The sequence below is a fragment of the Daldinia vernicosa genome (genome assembly GCF_022497035.1).
Source record: "Daldinia vernicosa strain CBS 139.73 unplaced genomic scaffold F5Y00scaffold_9, whole genome shotgun sequence".
Classification (NCBI taxonomy): Eukaryota; Fungi; Ascomycota; class Sordariomycetes; order Xylariales; family Hypoxylaceae; genus Daldinia; species Daldinia vernicosa.
This window is the reverse complement of record NW_025953925.1, coordinates 60,462-74,501: the sequence shown is the minus strand read 5'-3', so window position 1 is coordinate 74,501 and position 14,040 is coordinate 60,462. Positions and strand designations below refer to the sequence as shown.

General features: G+C 47.5%; 6 protein-coding genes across 6 annotated transcripts; 3 read left to right on the top strand and 3 right to left on the bottom strand.

Annotated features, from left to right (window-relative positions):
• Positions 1-1,091: 1,091 nt before the first annotated feature.
• On the bottom strand, positions 1,092-2,460 carry F5Y00DRAFT_228827 (ribosomal protein L37ae). The gene is made up of 4 exons (XM_048006689.1): positions 2,400-2,460; positions 2,001-2,262; positions 1,642-1,806; positions 1,092-1,568 (listed from the first exon to the last, which is right to left on the bottom strand). The coding sequence occupies exons 2-4, from the start codon at positions 2,048-2,050 to the stop codon at positions 1,505-1,507; spliced, it is 279 nt and encodes a 92-aa protein (XP_047867576.1). The 5' UTR covers positions 2,051-2,262; positions 2,400-2,460; the 3' UTR covers positions 1,092-1,504.
• A 633-nt stretch (positions 2,461-3,093) lies between these two features.
• On the top strand, positions 3,094-4,530 carry F5Y00DRAFT_259134 (uncharacterized protein; the record flags this gene model as incomplete). The annotated part of the gene is made up of 4 exons (XM_048010821.1): positions 3,094-3,148; positions 3,221-3,710; positions 3,758-4,317; positions 4,373-4,530. The coding sequence occupies 4 exons, from the start codon at positions 3,094-3,096 to the stop codon at positions 4,528-4,530; spliced, it is 1,263 nt and encodes a 420-aa protein (XP_047867575.1).
• A 535-nt stretch (positions 4,531-5,065) lies between these two features.
• On the top strand, positions 5,066-7,149 carry F5Y00DRAFT_214073 (DUF155-domain-containing protein). Its single transcript, XM_048005552.1, has 2 exons — positions 5,066-6,653; positions 6,715-7,149. The coding sequence occupies exons 1-2, from the start codon at positions 5,421-5,423 to the stop codon at positions 7,072-7,074; spliced, it is 1,593 nt and encodes a 530-aa protein (XP_047867574.1). The 5' UTR covers positions 5,066-5,420; the 3' UTR covers positions 7,075-7,149.
• Positions 7,150-7,554, bottom strand: F5Y00DRAFT_214074 (uncharacterized protein). The gene has a single exon (XM_048005553.1). The coding sequence runs from the start codon at positions 7,450-7,452 to the stop codon at positions 7,225-7,227; it is 228 nt and encodes a 75-aa protein (XP_047867573.1). The 5' UTR covers positions 7,453-7,554; the 3' UTR covers positions 7,150-7,224.
• A 269-nt stretch (positions 7,555-7,823) lies between these two features.
• F5Y00DRAFT_228817 (uncharacterized protein) lies at positions 7,824-9,725 on the bottom strand. The gene is made up of 3 exons (XM_048006688.1): positions 9,464-9,725; positions 8,904-9,142; positions 7,824-8,837 (listed from the first exon to the last, which is right to left on the bottom strand). Exons 1-3 carry the CDS (start codon positions 9,477-9,479, stop codon positions 8,184-8,186), a joined length of 909 nt encoding a protein of 302 aa, XP_047867572.1. The 5' UTR covers positions 9,480-9,725; the 3' UTR covers positions 7,824-8,183.
• Positions 9,726-10,024: 299 nt separating this feature from the next.
• F5Y00DRAFT_214055 (T-complex protein 1) lies at positions 10,025-12,206 on the top strand. Its single transcript, XM_048005551.1, has 3 exons — positions 10,025-10,229; positions 10,308-11,700; positions 11,763-12,206. Exons 1-3 carry the CDS (start codon positions 10,171-10,173, stop codon positions 11,952-11,954), a joined length of 1,644 nt encoding a protein of 547 aa, XP_047867571.1. The 5' UTR covers positions 10,025-10,170; the 3' UTR covers positions 11,955-12,206.
• The last annotated feature ends 1,834 nt before the right edge of the window (positions 12,207-14,040 follow it).

Here is a 14,040-nt window from a genome sequence, read left to right as displayed (position 1 = left end):
AAAGGCAAAATACGTATAAGTCGTATAAGTAAGATAAAATAAAATAAAATAAGAGGCAAGGTTCAATGTTGGTAGTAAGTGTAAGTGCACAGTGAATAGTACGAATAAGCAGATTTCGTTTCCAAAATCCAAAAGTCAGTTAGTAGTAAGAAACCTTTAGGTTAGGTACCTACTGGTCATGCAGCATCCTCAAATGTGCATCCTCAATGTCGCAACTAATGCAGCGTTACTCGTCTTCCCCTTGACGTTCCGAATAGTCGACCAGTCAGCACTCGCGGAGATTAGCAATGGATATTCTTCATACAACATTGAACCTTCTCCCCTTGGTAAGGTGGTATGTTCCCATGTAATTCTTACCCACTTACATCTTACGTATGACCGGATTCTCAAACTTACCTACCTAATACCTACCTAACAATACCCGCTTGGAAATCCCAACGACCTTGTTGAGAGGGAGGGAAAAACTCCAGGTTCCGGTTCTTTCGGCTATCCCAAATATGTACCACGGGATCTGTAATTTACCGAAAGAGGAATAAACTCGATTTCAGGTACAGTTCACCAGGCCAATAATAAAATGTATGTATAAGCCAGCTGGAGATTATGTTGGTGGTAATCGAAAGACCGGTGCCTATACCATCAAATATAAGTCTTGTGCGGTGGGATAAGTACCTACCTAACAAACCAGGTCCGGACTTTAATAGCCGATTACCTACGGGACGAGGCGAGAATACGATGGGGATCGGGTCTTTTTATACCCATCTTGGGAATTCGGTAATTCACACTCGAGCCCGAGCAGTTTGTCCAACTGCATATAATTCGGAGACGATTGCCTCTCAACGTGACACTTGCCTCGTCAGTGCTGTCATGCCCTTGCGACTTCGCGTCAACATGAATCCTATTCGAGGAATGAGTCTACTAGGCAGCTAATTGACTCATGCAAGTAAACAGGATCGACGACATACCTGCGCCAGAGGCGGCTGGGCTCAAATTCGAGCGTATAGCAGTTAGGCAAGGATTAAAGTCCTCAAGCCGCAGTATTGCTCTCCGATATGCACCGGCCACCCCGGCGTCAAATATCCTTACATTTAATACGTGCTAAGTCGCGCAAGGTCAGTCGACGTCTCGAACGGCGGTAGATGCCTAAGATAGTCAATTAAAGCGATCCTCGCCAACTCGATCGAATCAATGATTCGAAAAGCGTAGATCCGACGATAAAGTCTAGATGATGAGTCCTTAGGCAATATTGAGAAGCAGGTTTCACAGAAGAGCATTATTAGATAAAGCCGGGCCGTGCAATGCGACTCCGACAATCAGGATGTTTTGTTCATAGTAATTCTTGTTGGCATTTGGTTATGATCGATGATCCGTAGGCGATCTCACTGATGCCCACTAAGGGAATTCATCGATCGTCGTCATGACCTTTCATGGTTTGCGTAGAAAATTCCGTGTTCCCGTACACCGAAGCCAAATGCAAAGAAAATAGCCGTTCCCCCTCGCATCACGTCTAAACCTCCTGGATCTCCCTCAATCTTCGCAGCGTTGATCGCATGGCAGCCGCAGCAGCGGTCCTATAACGCGAATATTAGCACCGACGTCTTTCGCCCGCCCTTCGAACGGAGTTTATATTGCATTTCAACGTACGAGACAGTGTAGGCTCCTCCGGCGACGGTCTTTCCACACGACTTGCAGTCCCAGATACCAACGGAGTGACGCTTGACGGAGGTCTTGCCGCAGAATGTGCAGGTGTACTTGGCGTGCTGGGTGATTTCCATCTTCTTGACCTGCTTTCGGAGCGAGGCACCGTATCTATCCGGGAGGACTATCGTCAGCGGTTTATTCCGTAGGAGCTAGGTCGCCTCGAGCGTATTTATTCGTGTTTGGGAGATTGTAATTTTGTCACAATAGATTGGTCGCGGACTGGTCGTGTTGGACCACCAGCGACGACATGGCCGCTCGAGGGACTCTAAATTAGATACCAACGAGAATCTTAAGTTACTTACCTGGTACCGTACTTTCCGGTAACACCGACCTTCTTTGTGCGCTTCGTCATTTTGTCTGAGGGATGTGAGGTTCGTTCGTGGAGTGCGGATGACGATGGAAGGGTTGGGTGTTTTTACGGTTGTGGTCGAAATTGGAAATTTCCTCAGTCAAATTCCAGGTTGGATTGCTGAGTGGGCTGCTAGCTTAGAATTTTTGATTTTGTGAGAAAGTACGGCTGGTGGTGGTCCCAGACTAGGGTCTAAGCGAACGAAAAATTCAAAGCTTGGACCACGTTAGGTAAGTGCGCTAAAAGGGGTGAGAAAATAGGAAGGGGGGTTGGGAGGTTGTGATAAGATAGTTAGTCAGGTGACTTGAATGACTAACCTGGCTAACCTCGCTAACCTCACTGCCGTACTAACCGTTTTCCAATCAGACTCTGGAAGCAAACGGATCATACTTAAAAATGCTCCGATTCGCTTAAGCACGAATTTTAAGCACGGACTAGTAAATCCTCATCTCATTGGCTCATCTAAGAGTCCAACAAAGCTGACAAGGCGGAGAGACACTGCCATTAGAATTATCCCTGCGAAGATCATCTTGGGGACTAAACTTCTTTAGGCACGTATCCGAAACCTACGGTATTCTCACCGGATTGATATTCACGAATCGCCGGAGTTCTCTTTCATTTGGAGATGTGAAGCCGAGGCATGTACGGCCTTGATTCCCTTTCGTAGCTAGAACTGCGCTCCGTGATTACCGCCTCTGAAGCCTCCTGTATGTATCCTAGTTTATCGCCTAGTTTATCATAGGCGATGCCGGAAATGGGAGAAAGGAATATCAAACGTCCTGATCTGCGTGTACTGTATTGCCTATCTATATATCATAACCCTAATAGAAATAGACTGGCCACATATTCCGCGCCTTCTCGTTCTCTATCTAGCCCAAGTTTCATGAATATCGCAAGTATAATTATAATAGGCGTCCGCTTCATGTAAGGAGTGTCCCACCTCGAGCAAAGACTTACCGATATCTAGTCGAGCGCATATTCTCTTCATACTTTTTCCTGTCTACCTGTATTTGTCTTAGTTGTATCATCCTCGACCAAAGTTCATAATGTCTTTCAAGAAACACTCTCGCCAATATGACTTGGTAGTGTTCGGCGCAACTGGTAAATTGACTACCTAACCTAATGGTTACGATGTAAAAGATCAAGGATATTCAAGCGGCTAATCGTTGGTAGGCTATACCGGGTCACTGGTTGCGGAACATATCACAACCCACTTCCCAACAGATCTAAAATGGGCGATAGCCGGTCGATCTGCTGACAAGCTACGAAATGTAGTTCAAGAATGCAAAGCCTTAAACTCTGACCGTCAGCCTCCAGAGATCGAGATATGTGGTCTCAACGACGCAGATCTTGCGGCATTGGCCAAGAAGACCTTTGCGCTCATCACGACAGTTGGTCCGTATGCAAAATACGGAGAGTTTGCCTTCGAGGCTTGCGCAGAAGCTGGCACCCATTATTTCGATTGCACCGGCGAGGCTGTTTGGCACGCGGCTATGATCAAGAAGTATGAAGCATCCGCAAAGGCGACGGGTGCTTGCATGTTCCCTCAGGCCGCTATCGAATCTGCGCCGTCGGATTTAATGACCTTCTCGATGGCATCACTCATCCGATCCGAGCTCTCAGCCCCGGTGGGCGACGTCGTGATTAAAATACACGAGATACAGTAAGTCATTAGCCCAATTATACCAACGGGAAGTTAATACAATATAGCGGTGCACCGTCGGGTGGTACTCTCCACACACTCCTGGGGCTCTTCGACGTCTTTCACTGGAAAGAAGTGGCTCAATCTCACAAGCCATATGCTCTATCTCCCGTCCCCAACTCAAAACGGGCCCCTAAGCCCTCGTCAATTTCAAAGCTAACAGGCTTATATACCATCCCCAAGCTTGGACTCATGTCAACCTCCATAACTGCCGGGACCAACACAGCAGTTGTGCAGCGTACATGGGGTCTGTTCAAACAGGAGCCATCGTTGCAGAAGCAGTTCTATGGACCGAACTTTACGTACCGGGAATTTATAAGAGCAAAGAACCACGTAAGGGGTATGGCGATGCACTATGCCCTCGTAGTCAGCGGTGCATTGCTTATGTTCTGCTCGCCAATTCGAAAGTTAATGCGCAACTTCGTCTATCAGCCCGGCGAAGGGACAAGCAAAGAAGATCAGGCAAAGGAGTCTGTCCAGTTCCGCGGAATCGCAATGCCAGACATCCAACCTAGCATCGGCAAGCAAGCATGGTGTAAGGCAGAATATAACGGCGGATTGTATTATCGTAAGCACCCCAACTTTCCAGTCAGTCATAACTTGTAAGCTAATGTCTGGCATAGTGACTGCGATGTTTGTTAGTCAAGCTGCCTGCACAATATTGCAAGACGACCTCGACCTCGCAGGAGGTGTTTATACTCCCGCATGTTTAGGCCAGGGATATATCGACCGTCTGAATAATGTTGGCTTCAAACTAGAGTCGAAGATTATCGACGCATAGTTTTCTCTCGGCTGCGTTCCGCATTTGTCCTGAATAAGCCGAGGGGCGTTATCTCGGCTTCATATGGCCGGCGTTAGGATTTGGCATCTATGGTTGTGGAAGGTCAGAGAATGACCCGGAACTAATCTGTTAAATAGGCGGTGGTTATGCATACGATCGGGCTTATTCTAAGAATAAGTATGTAATGGGCTGGAGTTCCATCTTGAGCCTCTTTCAACTGTTTGCATCTAACGACGGGGCTTGGCTATAATAGGATGGTATATTATGCATACTATGTACATGTATAATATGCTTCTGGGGGACAGGGCAAAACGTACCTAATGTACCTAATATACTGCGATGCACGTGTATCAACTACTACAGGTACTGATATGTATTAACCATACGTATTTGTAGGTAATATACAGATAAATACTAAAACGAACTCATGTTCCCCGCAAAAAAATTATTATTGCAGGGGTCGGCGTTGACAAGCCGGGCTAGCTTTATTTTTATTTTTTTATTTTTTTCTTTGGACCGTGGTCAATTCGTCCAACGTCATAAGACAATCTTCTTCTTTAGCTCCGAGAATTGCACTTCGTCTCTTAGGCCGTAACAATACACACACTCTTGCTCACATCGTCACACCCACTCAAGTTCACAGTACTTTGTTTCACTTAGTTATATCTTTTTGTAACTCTTGGGAATAAGTCCCTTCTATGATTCGAAATTATTCCCGAGATAAGAAAAGCAAACGATTAGATCTGCAAGTTCCGTCTTTCATATGGCAACACGGTAGCACTTAATATAAGGAGAACTATCGTCGCACATCGAAGGTCACCTAGTAGCAGACTCAGTTAGCTCCTATCACTATATGAAGTCGCGTATCATCCAGGTAGATAAGTATCACGATGGATGCATCACCAAGAGCTTCAACTAGCTCCAGCCTGACGTCTGAGCGAACTCCTCTCCTACGACACGATACAACAAGCCGTCCCAGAAGCGCGCGCAACGTAACCTTCAATCCTAATCCCGTAACGAGAACAATCGATCCCGATCCTTCATCTTTAAGCTCCTCGCCCAGTAATACAGGCAACTCTGGTCATGCACGTCTACCTAGCTCTATGGCCTCGAGTAGCAGCGGAGCTGTTCCGCCACCGATGCTCTCCGCGCTAAACAACCGCCTGCGCCGACGTAACAGCCACGGCGCCGTCTTCACCGCTCTCCCTCCCGCAGTTAACCCTTTAACAAAAATTGGTCCCCAGCGAAGTTCCAAGAATGCACAGAAGCTGAAATTATTACCGAATCCCGAACTTGACGAGGAGGGTCCAGATGAGGAGAGCGGCAGAGACGTCTACTCGCAGTATACACGTATTAAAGATCCTACTGCGAGGAGAGATGCCGCACGATTAGGAAAAGCAGACCGCGACAAGCTGCCGCGCGTAACGGCCTACTGTACGGCTACAAAGTACAACATGGAGGGTTTGATGCGATTCCTCAAGGGCAGGGGTAAAAATAGGGGGGCGAATCCCAAGCTGATTGACGAATGCATATACACGCCGTATAATTACAACCACGGGAAATCTGTAGAGCGACCCGAGGAGGCGGAAGAAGTACGGCAAACCCCGATCCAGACTTACGAAAGGAGACATTCTACCGGCGAAGTGGAAGAACACTCGGACGCGTATAAGAGAGAAAGCCTACGGAACCTGCAATCACAAGAACATGGCGCATCAGATACCGAGCAGGTATTCAGTAACGGCCGGGATGTACATAACAACCTCTCCTACCCGACACATTCTGACGATGAGAGCGCCATACACGATCCCGATTCGCATTCCGAACATCAACAGCACGGTGCCGACTTCGACATCCAGGTACATACACCGGAGGTATTCTTATTCGAATACGGTGTTGTGGTAATATGGGGCATGTCGCCAGCACACGAGCAACGGTTCCTAAAAGACATCTCAAAGTTCGAACTTGATAAACTAAATCCGGAAGACGTGGAGACGGAGTGCTTCAACTTCTACTACACTAACGAGTACCAGCCGCGGATATACAACGACTTTATCACGCTGAGGGATAAGGGGAACTACATGACGAAGCTAGCCATATCGCACGCGTTGGCGCAAAGTGTCAAGGTATGCCCCTTCGCTCTCCTATATATAATACAATATGAATAGATATTAACCCCCCAAATAGACGTCCCTCTTCGAGGAGCTTATCGCGTCGACAGTCGACACATGCAAGGACATACCGACGCAGATCGCTCTGACGGGTAAGATCGCGCTGTCGCGGTCGCAAATCAACATGCAGATCGGCGAGTTGTTCATCCTGCGCATCAGCATCCACCTCAACGGCAGCGTGCTCGACACCCCCGAGCTCTTCTGGGTCGAACCCCATCTCGAGCCCGTCTACCAGGCCGTCCGCAGTTACCTCGAGATGGATCAACGTGTCCGTCTGCTCACCGAGCGTCTCGACGTCATTGCTGACTTGCTTGCCGTACTCAAGGATCAGCTGAGCCATGGCCATGGCGAGATGCTCGAGTGGATCGGTACGTAGTGCCCTAATATATCCATTCCATCCCCCTTATTCCCTCCCCAATATGGTTTACTACCGATCCCGAACGGGACGAATTCAAACCATGAAGTGTACACTGAGATAACCAACTAACACGTACTTACAGTCATCGTCCTCATCGCCGCCGAGATCCTAGTCGCAGCCGTCAACATTGTCGTCGATCTCTACGCAGGCGTAGACTAAACCACCCGGCCTCATCCATCTACCTCTACTAGAAGGGTTGGCTAAGCCAATTTTGTCTCTCCATACAGAACAACGAAGGACGGGTGGTGTTCGGTTCCGGGTGCATCGGTTAGATAGCATACACACATACACACACACATACATATGCACAGCACAGCACAGCACAGCACACCACATAGTAGCACTAGTAGCTTGCAGCTTTTGGCGTTTGGGCTGCGTATCGGTTTTATATCACTGACATAGGATAGACATCATTGCATACATTAGGTACCTCATAGTTAATCGAAGTAATGTCCGGTTTAAGCGGCGATAGCAGCGTGGGTAACGGGTGTTAATATCAGAATAATAGTTTCTTTACGCGTCGGCTTCATCATGCGTACCTATTTACTTTGCTTTATCCGGGTGCTTTCTGTAGAAGTATTATATGGGAGCAAAACTGACCTACTTAATCTACCTAGGTACAGTAGGTATGTACCTCGGATATGACTGAAAATAGGGGCAACGCATTCATGATGCATAAACAGAATAGCCCATATTGATTCCATTAGTCACAATTCCAGGTTAGGTATTTTACTACTCCCTCAACGCGAAACAGAAACAAAAGCTCACGTTTTTCACCAACCAACCAACCCTTACAAGGTCCTCATAGATAAAAATTAACCCTTCTTTTTCTCTGATTCATTAATGCTATTATCTGAACTTCCTGGCTCCCAGCCTAGCATGATACCTAATCCTAATCATACACTCAAAGCCAAAGCTAAGCCAAAATCCCTTACCGTAACGCCAAATTTTTAACGGTCCAGCGGTGGGAGGATCTCGTTCTTCCCCGCCGGCCCATATTCGGATCATCTTCCTAAAGCCGTTCTCCTCCGTAGGATGATACGTCCGGGTCCAAGGCCGTAAAACCCCTAATCGTCGCCCGCGCCGTCGTTCTCGTCAACCTCGGTCTCTGGGTCCGTATCTTGGTCGCCTGCAGGCTCGTGCTCGCCGGGATCCGCCATCTCGACATCCTGATCGTCGTCTCCTTCCTCATCCTGGACCTCTTCGAAGCGGGCCGAACGACTTCCACCTCCACCGCCACGTCTACTACTAGAGATGCTCCCGAAGTGGTCTCTATCCCTGTTACGCGAGCGCTCACGCGCAGCGTTTTTTGCTTCGCGCTTATACTCTTCAACGGCCTCCTTGTATTGGGCCAACTCTTGCTCATACCGGACTTGGAACTCCTCTTTTTCTTTTTCCGGCAAGTCCTTCCAGCCGCGTGCGAGCTCCTCTTCGAGACGGAACTCTCCCGCCGCAATCTTTTCCTTGTGCTGGGCCTGAAGAACGGGTCGGGTGTCGTTGCAGTAAATTTCGAAGGCGTTGCTAGGGCGTTTGGGTCGCTTGGCGATACCATTAAGACGGCCGTGGTCGAGCTGGGAGTGCGAGTAGGCGTCGGAGCTCGGCGAGAGCGTCGCTAAGTTCTGATTAATGAAAGTTGCGCTAGGTCCGGCGCCAGGCTCGGAGATGGGAAGCAGAGACGGCTTCCTGTGCCCACGCTTAGTTCTGAGCGGCTTGTCCTTTGGCTGCTAGATAGTTAGACATCTGTTTAATGTAAACGTTCCACAGGTAAGAAGGAAATTAGCACATACAGTCGGCGGAGGACTAGGGCTGCCTTCGGAATCCTCTACGTTGGTGCTCGTGCGCTTGGCGACCTGTTCAAGGAGGAATGCGCGCTCGAGACGTAATTTTTGGACTTGACGCTGGAGTCGGTTCAGGCGCAGCTGATATGCCTTGGATTCATCTTCTATCTCTTTGGTGCGCTCCTTCAGTTGGATACATTTACGTCGATAGGCTTCTTCGACCGTAGGAGGTAGAGCGGGAGGGTTAACTACAAAATTACATGGTTAGCTCGTGTTCTTGGTATATTCTATCGATGCGTGATTCCAACCCCGAGAAGTATTCTCCTCGATTTCGGAAGATAATTCAGGTTCAACGGGTTCAGTAGGTTCGACTGGGACGGGTCGTTTTCCCTTTCCGGGACTGAATCGAAATAAGGGTGGAAGATTCATCGTTGGATTGTTGACGTAGAAGTGAGGATAGTAAGAGTTTACAATGACAAGGTGGCCAACAAATATAATAGGAAATGGCTAATTCGAGAAGGGAATTTTGAGGCCGTCAAGTTGGCGATAATGGGAATGTGTGCACTTACTACTCTGCGGAGCCATCTTTATAGAATGCGACAGTTGTCGCAGCAACTTCACCAATTCAGGATCTGACTGCGAGATAGGTAATTGAATTGTGTATTTCTTATTCCAACAAGAAATCACAACTAATATCTTAGAATGATATTGCGTGGTGTTTAACAAACATCGGACGGTGAAGTTGAAGTTGGAAAGAATAAGATGACGAAGAGAGCAAAAGACGGCGCAGATAACAGGCGCGACGAAATATGTATGTCCATAGCTGCAAGCGTGGAAGCGTGGAACATTGCGTGGTACCTTACTTTTACTTTTGCTAAGGGACGAGGCTGCTGATTTAGAGTTTTGATTGGGTCATATACACTTTATGACCCATATATTTGCTGCAAGGCTTATCGTAGGTCTTTACCAGTGCTGTTTACACTACCTCTTAGCAGCCTTAGCTCCATACATTAGTAGGTACCTATGTACAATACAATACAATACATAGTTGAAGTAACCAAGTACCTATCACATGTACTATGTACCTCCTAGCAGCTTTGATAGCTCCACTACTTTTTTTCTGGTAGAAGCTTCAACTTTGGAGCCTCCCACTTTAATACACTTTAATACCACTTTAATAGCCCACGAGGCGTGTATTCAGTCTTCACCCCTGGTCTATTCCGAGTCAACGAGAATTTGTACATCTACCTAGAAAAGGAAAAAGGAATCAACAAATATGTCGCTCAATATCCCGAACGCGCCAAATGCTGGCCTGTTCAAGCAAGGCTACAACAAGTATGTTGTTCTTCACCCCGCCACAGCTTGCGAACTTGTATAATAAAAGAGGTGCCTAACCATATTACCATTTTATAGCTACGACGCCGAAGATGGAGCTGTGCTACGAAATATTGATGCTTGTCGGGCCATCGCCTCTACCGTCCAGACCTCCTTAGGACCCTATGGCCGGAATAAAATCATTATAAACCATCTGCAAAAGATGATCCTCACTTCCGATGCTGCAACTATTCTCAAGGAACTCGATGTCGTCCACCCCGCCGCCAAACTTTTGGTTATGGCCAGTCAACAGCAGGAGGCCGAGATGGGCGATGCTACAAACCTTGTTATAGTTCTTGCCGGCGAGCTCCTCAAGAAAGCCGAAGATTTACTACGAATGGGCCTAAAGACTGCAGATATAGTCACAGGCTACGAGCGCGCTCAGGCATTCGCCCTTGAGGCCTTGGAGCAACTCGTCGTCGACAAGGTAGATGATATTAGGAACCAGGAACAGTTAAGCAAGGCAATCCGGACGGTGGTGGCGAGCAAGCAGAACGGTAACGAGGATATACTAGCCACTCTTGTCTCCGAAGCCGTTCTCGCCGTGCTCCCTAAAAACCCCGTTAACTTTAACGTCGACAACATCCGAGTAGTGAAGATCATGGGCGGAAGCCTAGAGCAGAGCAAAGTGGTGAAGGGTATGGTTTTCCCTAAGGAGCCGGATGGATCTGTCAAGAAGGCCACCAAGGCCAAGGTTGGAGTTTTCTCCTGTGCCCTCGATATAAGCCAGACCGAGACCAAGGGTACTGTGCTATTACACAACGCTAAGGAAATGATGGACTTCACCAAAGGAGAGGAAGAGCAATTAGAAGCTGCCATCAAGGAGCTGCACGACGTCGGTTTGAGAGTCGTAATCGCCGGCTCCACCGTGGGAGAGCTTGCCATGCACTACCTCAACCGATATGGCATACTCGTCATCAAGATTCTGAGCAAGTTCGAATTACGGCGAGTTTGCCGAGTCGTCGGCGCTACTCCTCTCGCCAGGTTAGGCGCTCCCATGCCTGACGAGATGGGATCCGTAGACGTCGTCGAGACCCTCGAAATCGGCGGAGACCGCGTGACGGTGTTCAGACAAGAAGATGAGGTCACAAGGACGGCAACCATCGTTCTTCGGGGTGCTACGCAAAATCACCTTGACGACGTTGAGCGAGCGGTAGACGACGGAGTCAACGTGGTGAAGGCTATCACCCGCGACGCACAGCTAGTCCCTGGTGCAGGTGCCACAGAGATACAGCTCGTAGGAAGGATACAAGCTTTCGGTGACAAGACTTCCGGCTTGCCGCAATACTCCATCCGTAAATACGGTGAGGCGTTCGAGGTCGTAGCACGGACCATAGCAGAGAGTGCTGGTCTAGACGCCACGGAAGTGCTAAGTAGACTATACACGGCACATAACAAGAAGGACGGCTGGACTACGGGAGTTGACATAGAGGTAAGACCCTCAACCCTGCTATTCATACACGTAGTGCAATACTGACATCGTTTTTACTACAGAACAACGACGGCACCGGCACCCTAGATGCCAAGGAAGAAGGTATCCTGGACCTTATGGTCACCAAGTCTTGGGCCATCAAGCTGGCGACGGAGGCAGCGCGAACAGTGCTATCGGTAGACCAGATCATCGTAGCAAGGCAAGCTGGCGGGCCGAAGCCACCAGGACCCAACCCCAACTGGGATGAGGACTAAATAAAAACTCGCGGGTAGTCTTTGAAGGCAGGTCGAATCTGTATGCGATTATGGACGGTTAACCTACAAATACCAGAGATGTTGATAGCATGAATTGACTAGACCAAAAGCCAAAGGTCAGGACTTTACTGCTGATTTACCGAGTTTGATTGATGTGGCCTGCAGCGATCGCAAGCCCCTAAAATAGTCCCTTAAGACTCAATTCTGTAGTAACGTCGTATTATCATTAGATTCTTCAAACCCATTAGCTACATAATGAAAAATAATAGATGATGGTTAAATTGAATAAAAAAGAAGAACTAAATAAAATGTTAACAAAAAAGCTCGGAACTCAGTATTCAAGGACCCCATTTGACCTGAACAGTTGGCCTTCCTGCCGCCCTGGGGCTATCTCGAACCTGGTGTGCTACGAAAAACCCAGTTAAGGATTATTTCTGACCCTACTTCATTAACCACTAGACCACGGCCATGTTGGGTTTGCAGCTGCCGATCAGGGGTGAGAGAATGGGTTTCTAATGGTGTACTTATGTTGAACTTGGCTGCCTGGCAACCACCGGGTGGTTTGGCAGCTGTTGAGGGTCAGGTACCTAGGTAGATAAGTGTATTCAGACCTTATGGGATGCAAGTTTATTGTCCTTGCCATACTCTCTCTATTTGGACCCTGACCAAATTCCACAACTAAGATAAATATCTTGAGGATTCTTAACTAAGTCTAACTAGTTAGTCTCATTGTAATTTCCGTGATGCTAACTGCTCAGTCGATAGATTATTAAGGTAACGTGTGGTTTAGTAATTAGTATTCTTTACGAGGATATGAGTATCTATGTAAGAACATAAGTAAATGCCTAACTAATTATATTGAATCACGAAGAACTATAAACTAAGATAATAAGAGCTGTCGTTGATACCTCCAATATCATAGTTTCTCGAGAATGGAGTATGCTCTCAGTGTCCAGGGGGATATAGATATAGCAACAGCTGTAGACGGCATAACTAACTTAACTTCCATGGCTATGCTATATACTCAAGATCTTTAGACATAGGCATAAAGCTCAGTGGTTCGAGTATTCATACAATGTTTTTTACAAAGTTATATAACGCCCATTACCAGCCAAGGCCTAGTTATTAGTCCCTAGTCGTTCGTTTGGATTGTCTAACAATAAGAGAAACATACGTTAGACCGTCGTTATCTTCTTACCCACTCGTAATCCCCTTTCTCAAAAATTAACTATATCCACGATACGTCCAGATAGTTAACTAAGTTACGAATATAGTATAGGCATGGGTCCCATGGTCATACATTAATCCAAATATGTCAACTGGGTTTATCATAATCTCCAAAGTTCAACTAATCAATATCATAACCCGTTACACGATACATAGGTAGGTATACAACCGCCTCACCAGTCACACATCCATCTAGCCCCCAGACAACAGCACTAACAGCACTATCATTTCAATCTCCTTGCTATGCTACAGACAAGACACTCATTGGTAGTGTGAAGAACCCGAAGCTCTGGGTCGTCACTACATATGCCAACGAGGTCGCATCTACAGGTAATACCAACGGCCCTGCTGCCAACCATGTCCTACCCGGGTAGACAAATAGCGTGGCGGGTTAGTGGCATTGCCCTGCCGCATGTGTGTGAGGATACCCTTCGATGAGACGCATCTGTGTAACAGCTAGGCCAGCCGTATATTCCTACCTACCATTCGTTGACACGGGATTGGAATGCATGACATCTACCTAACTGTCCGGACTGTATTCTAACACGGCTTACTGTTCACTTCCTCTTGGGTAAGGGGTTAAGGGAAAAAGAGAGTATGGGTATGTATGTATAGGTAGCCCACACATTGTAACTGGGGCTGCCTGAGTACCAACGCAAGTAGGAGATGTACATATTCATCGTAGCCCTAAGAGCCACACATACTATCCCTTCGGCACCGACTAAGAGAGAAATGGAGTCCCACGCAAAAAGTAGAACCAGATAGAACACCCCCACAGGGACATCTACCAACGCAATGGATCAGATTCTAATCACATCCGCACGAGCCGAATAAGGCGGCTTACGTGCGTACACTACGC

What these genes read in the sequence shown, in the direction of transcription:
- F5Y00DRAFT_214073 (XM_048005552.1), top strand. Translation starts at nt 5,421, where the DNA reads ATGGATGCATCACCAAGAGCTTCAACTAGCTCCAGCCTGACGTCTGAG. An exon ending in CGTTGGCGCAAAGTGTCAAG is followed by an intron (nt 6,654 to 6,714) that starts GTATGCCCCTTC and finishes CCCCCCAAATAG; the next exon opens with ACGTCCCTCTTCGAGGAGCT.
- F5Y00DRAFT_214074 (XM_048005553.1), bottom strand. Translation starts at nt 7,452, where the DNA reads ATGTGGTGTGCTGTGCTGTGCTGTGCTGTGCATATGTATGTGTGTGTG.
- F5Y00DRAFT_228817 (XM_048006688.1), bottom strand. An exon ending in GCCCTAGTCCTCCGCCGACT is followed by an intron (nt 8,838 to 8,903) that starts GTATGTGCTAAT and finishes ACTATCTAGCAG; the next exon opens with CCAAAGGACAAGCCGCTCAG.
- F5Y00DRAFT_228827 (XM_048006689.1), bottom strand. Translation starts at nt 2,050, where the DNA reads ATGACGAAGCGCACAAAGAAGGTCGGTGTTACCGGAAAGTACGGTACC. An exon ending in ACCGGAAAGTACGGTACCAG is followed by an intron (nt 1,807 to 2,000) that starts GTAAGTAACTTA and finishes CCTCCCGGATAG; the next exon opens with ATACGGTGCCTCGCTCCGAA. An exon ending in GGAGGAGCCTACACTGTCTC is followed by an intron (nt 1,569 to 1,641) that starts GTACGTTGAAAT and finishes TTCGCGTTATAG; the next exon opens with GACCGCTGCTGCGGCTGCCA.
- F5Y00DRAFT_214055 (XM_048005551.1), top strand. Translation starts at nt 10,171, where the DNA reads ATGTCGCTCAATATCCCGAACGCGCCAAATGCTGGCCTGTTCAAGCAA. An exon ending in TTCAAGCAAGGCTACAACAA is followed by an intron (nt 10,230 to 10,307) that starts GTATGTTGTTCT and finishes ACCATTTTATAG; the next exon opens with CTACGACGCCGAAGATGGAG. An exon ending in CTACGGGAGTTGACATAGAG is followed by an intron (nt 11,701 to 11,762) that starts GTAAGACCCTCA and finishes TTTTTACTACAG; the next exon opens with AACAACGACGGCACCGGCAC.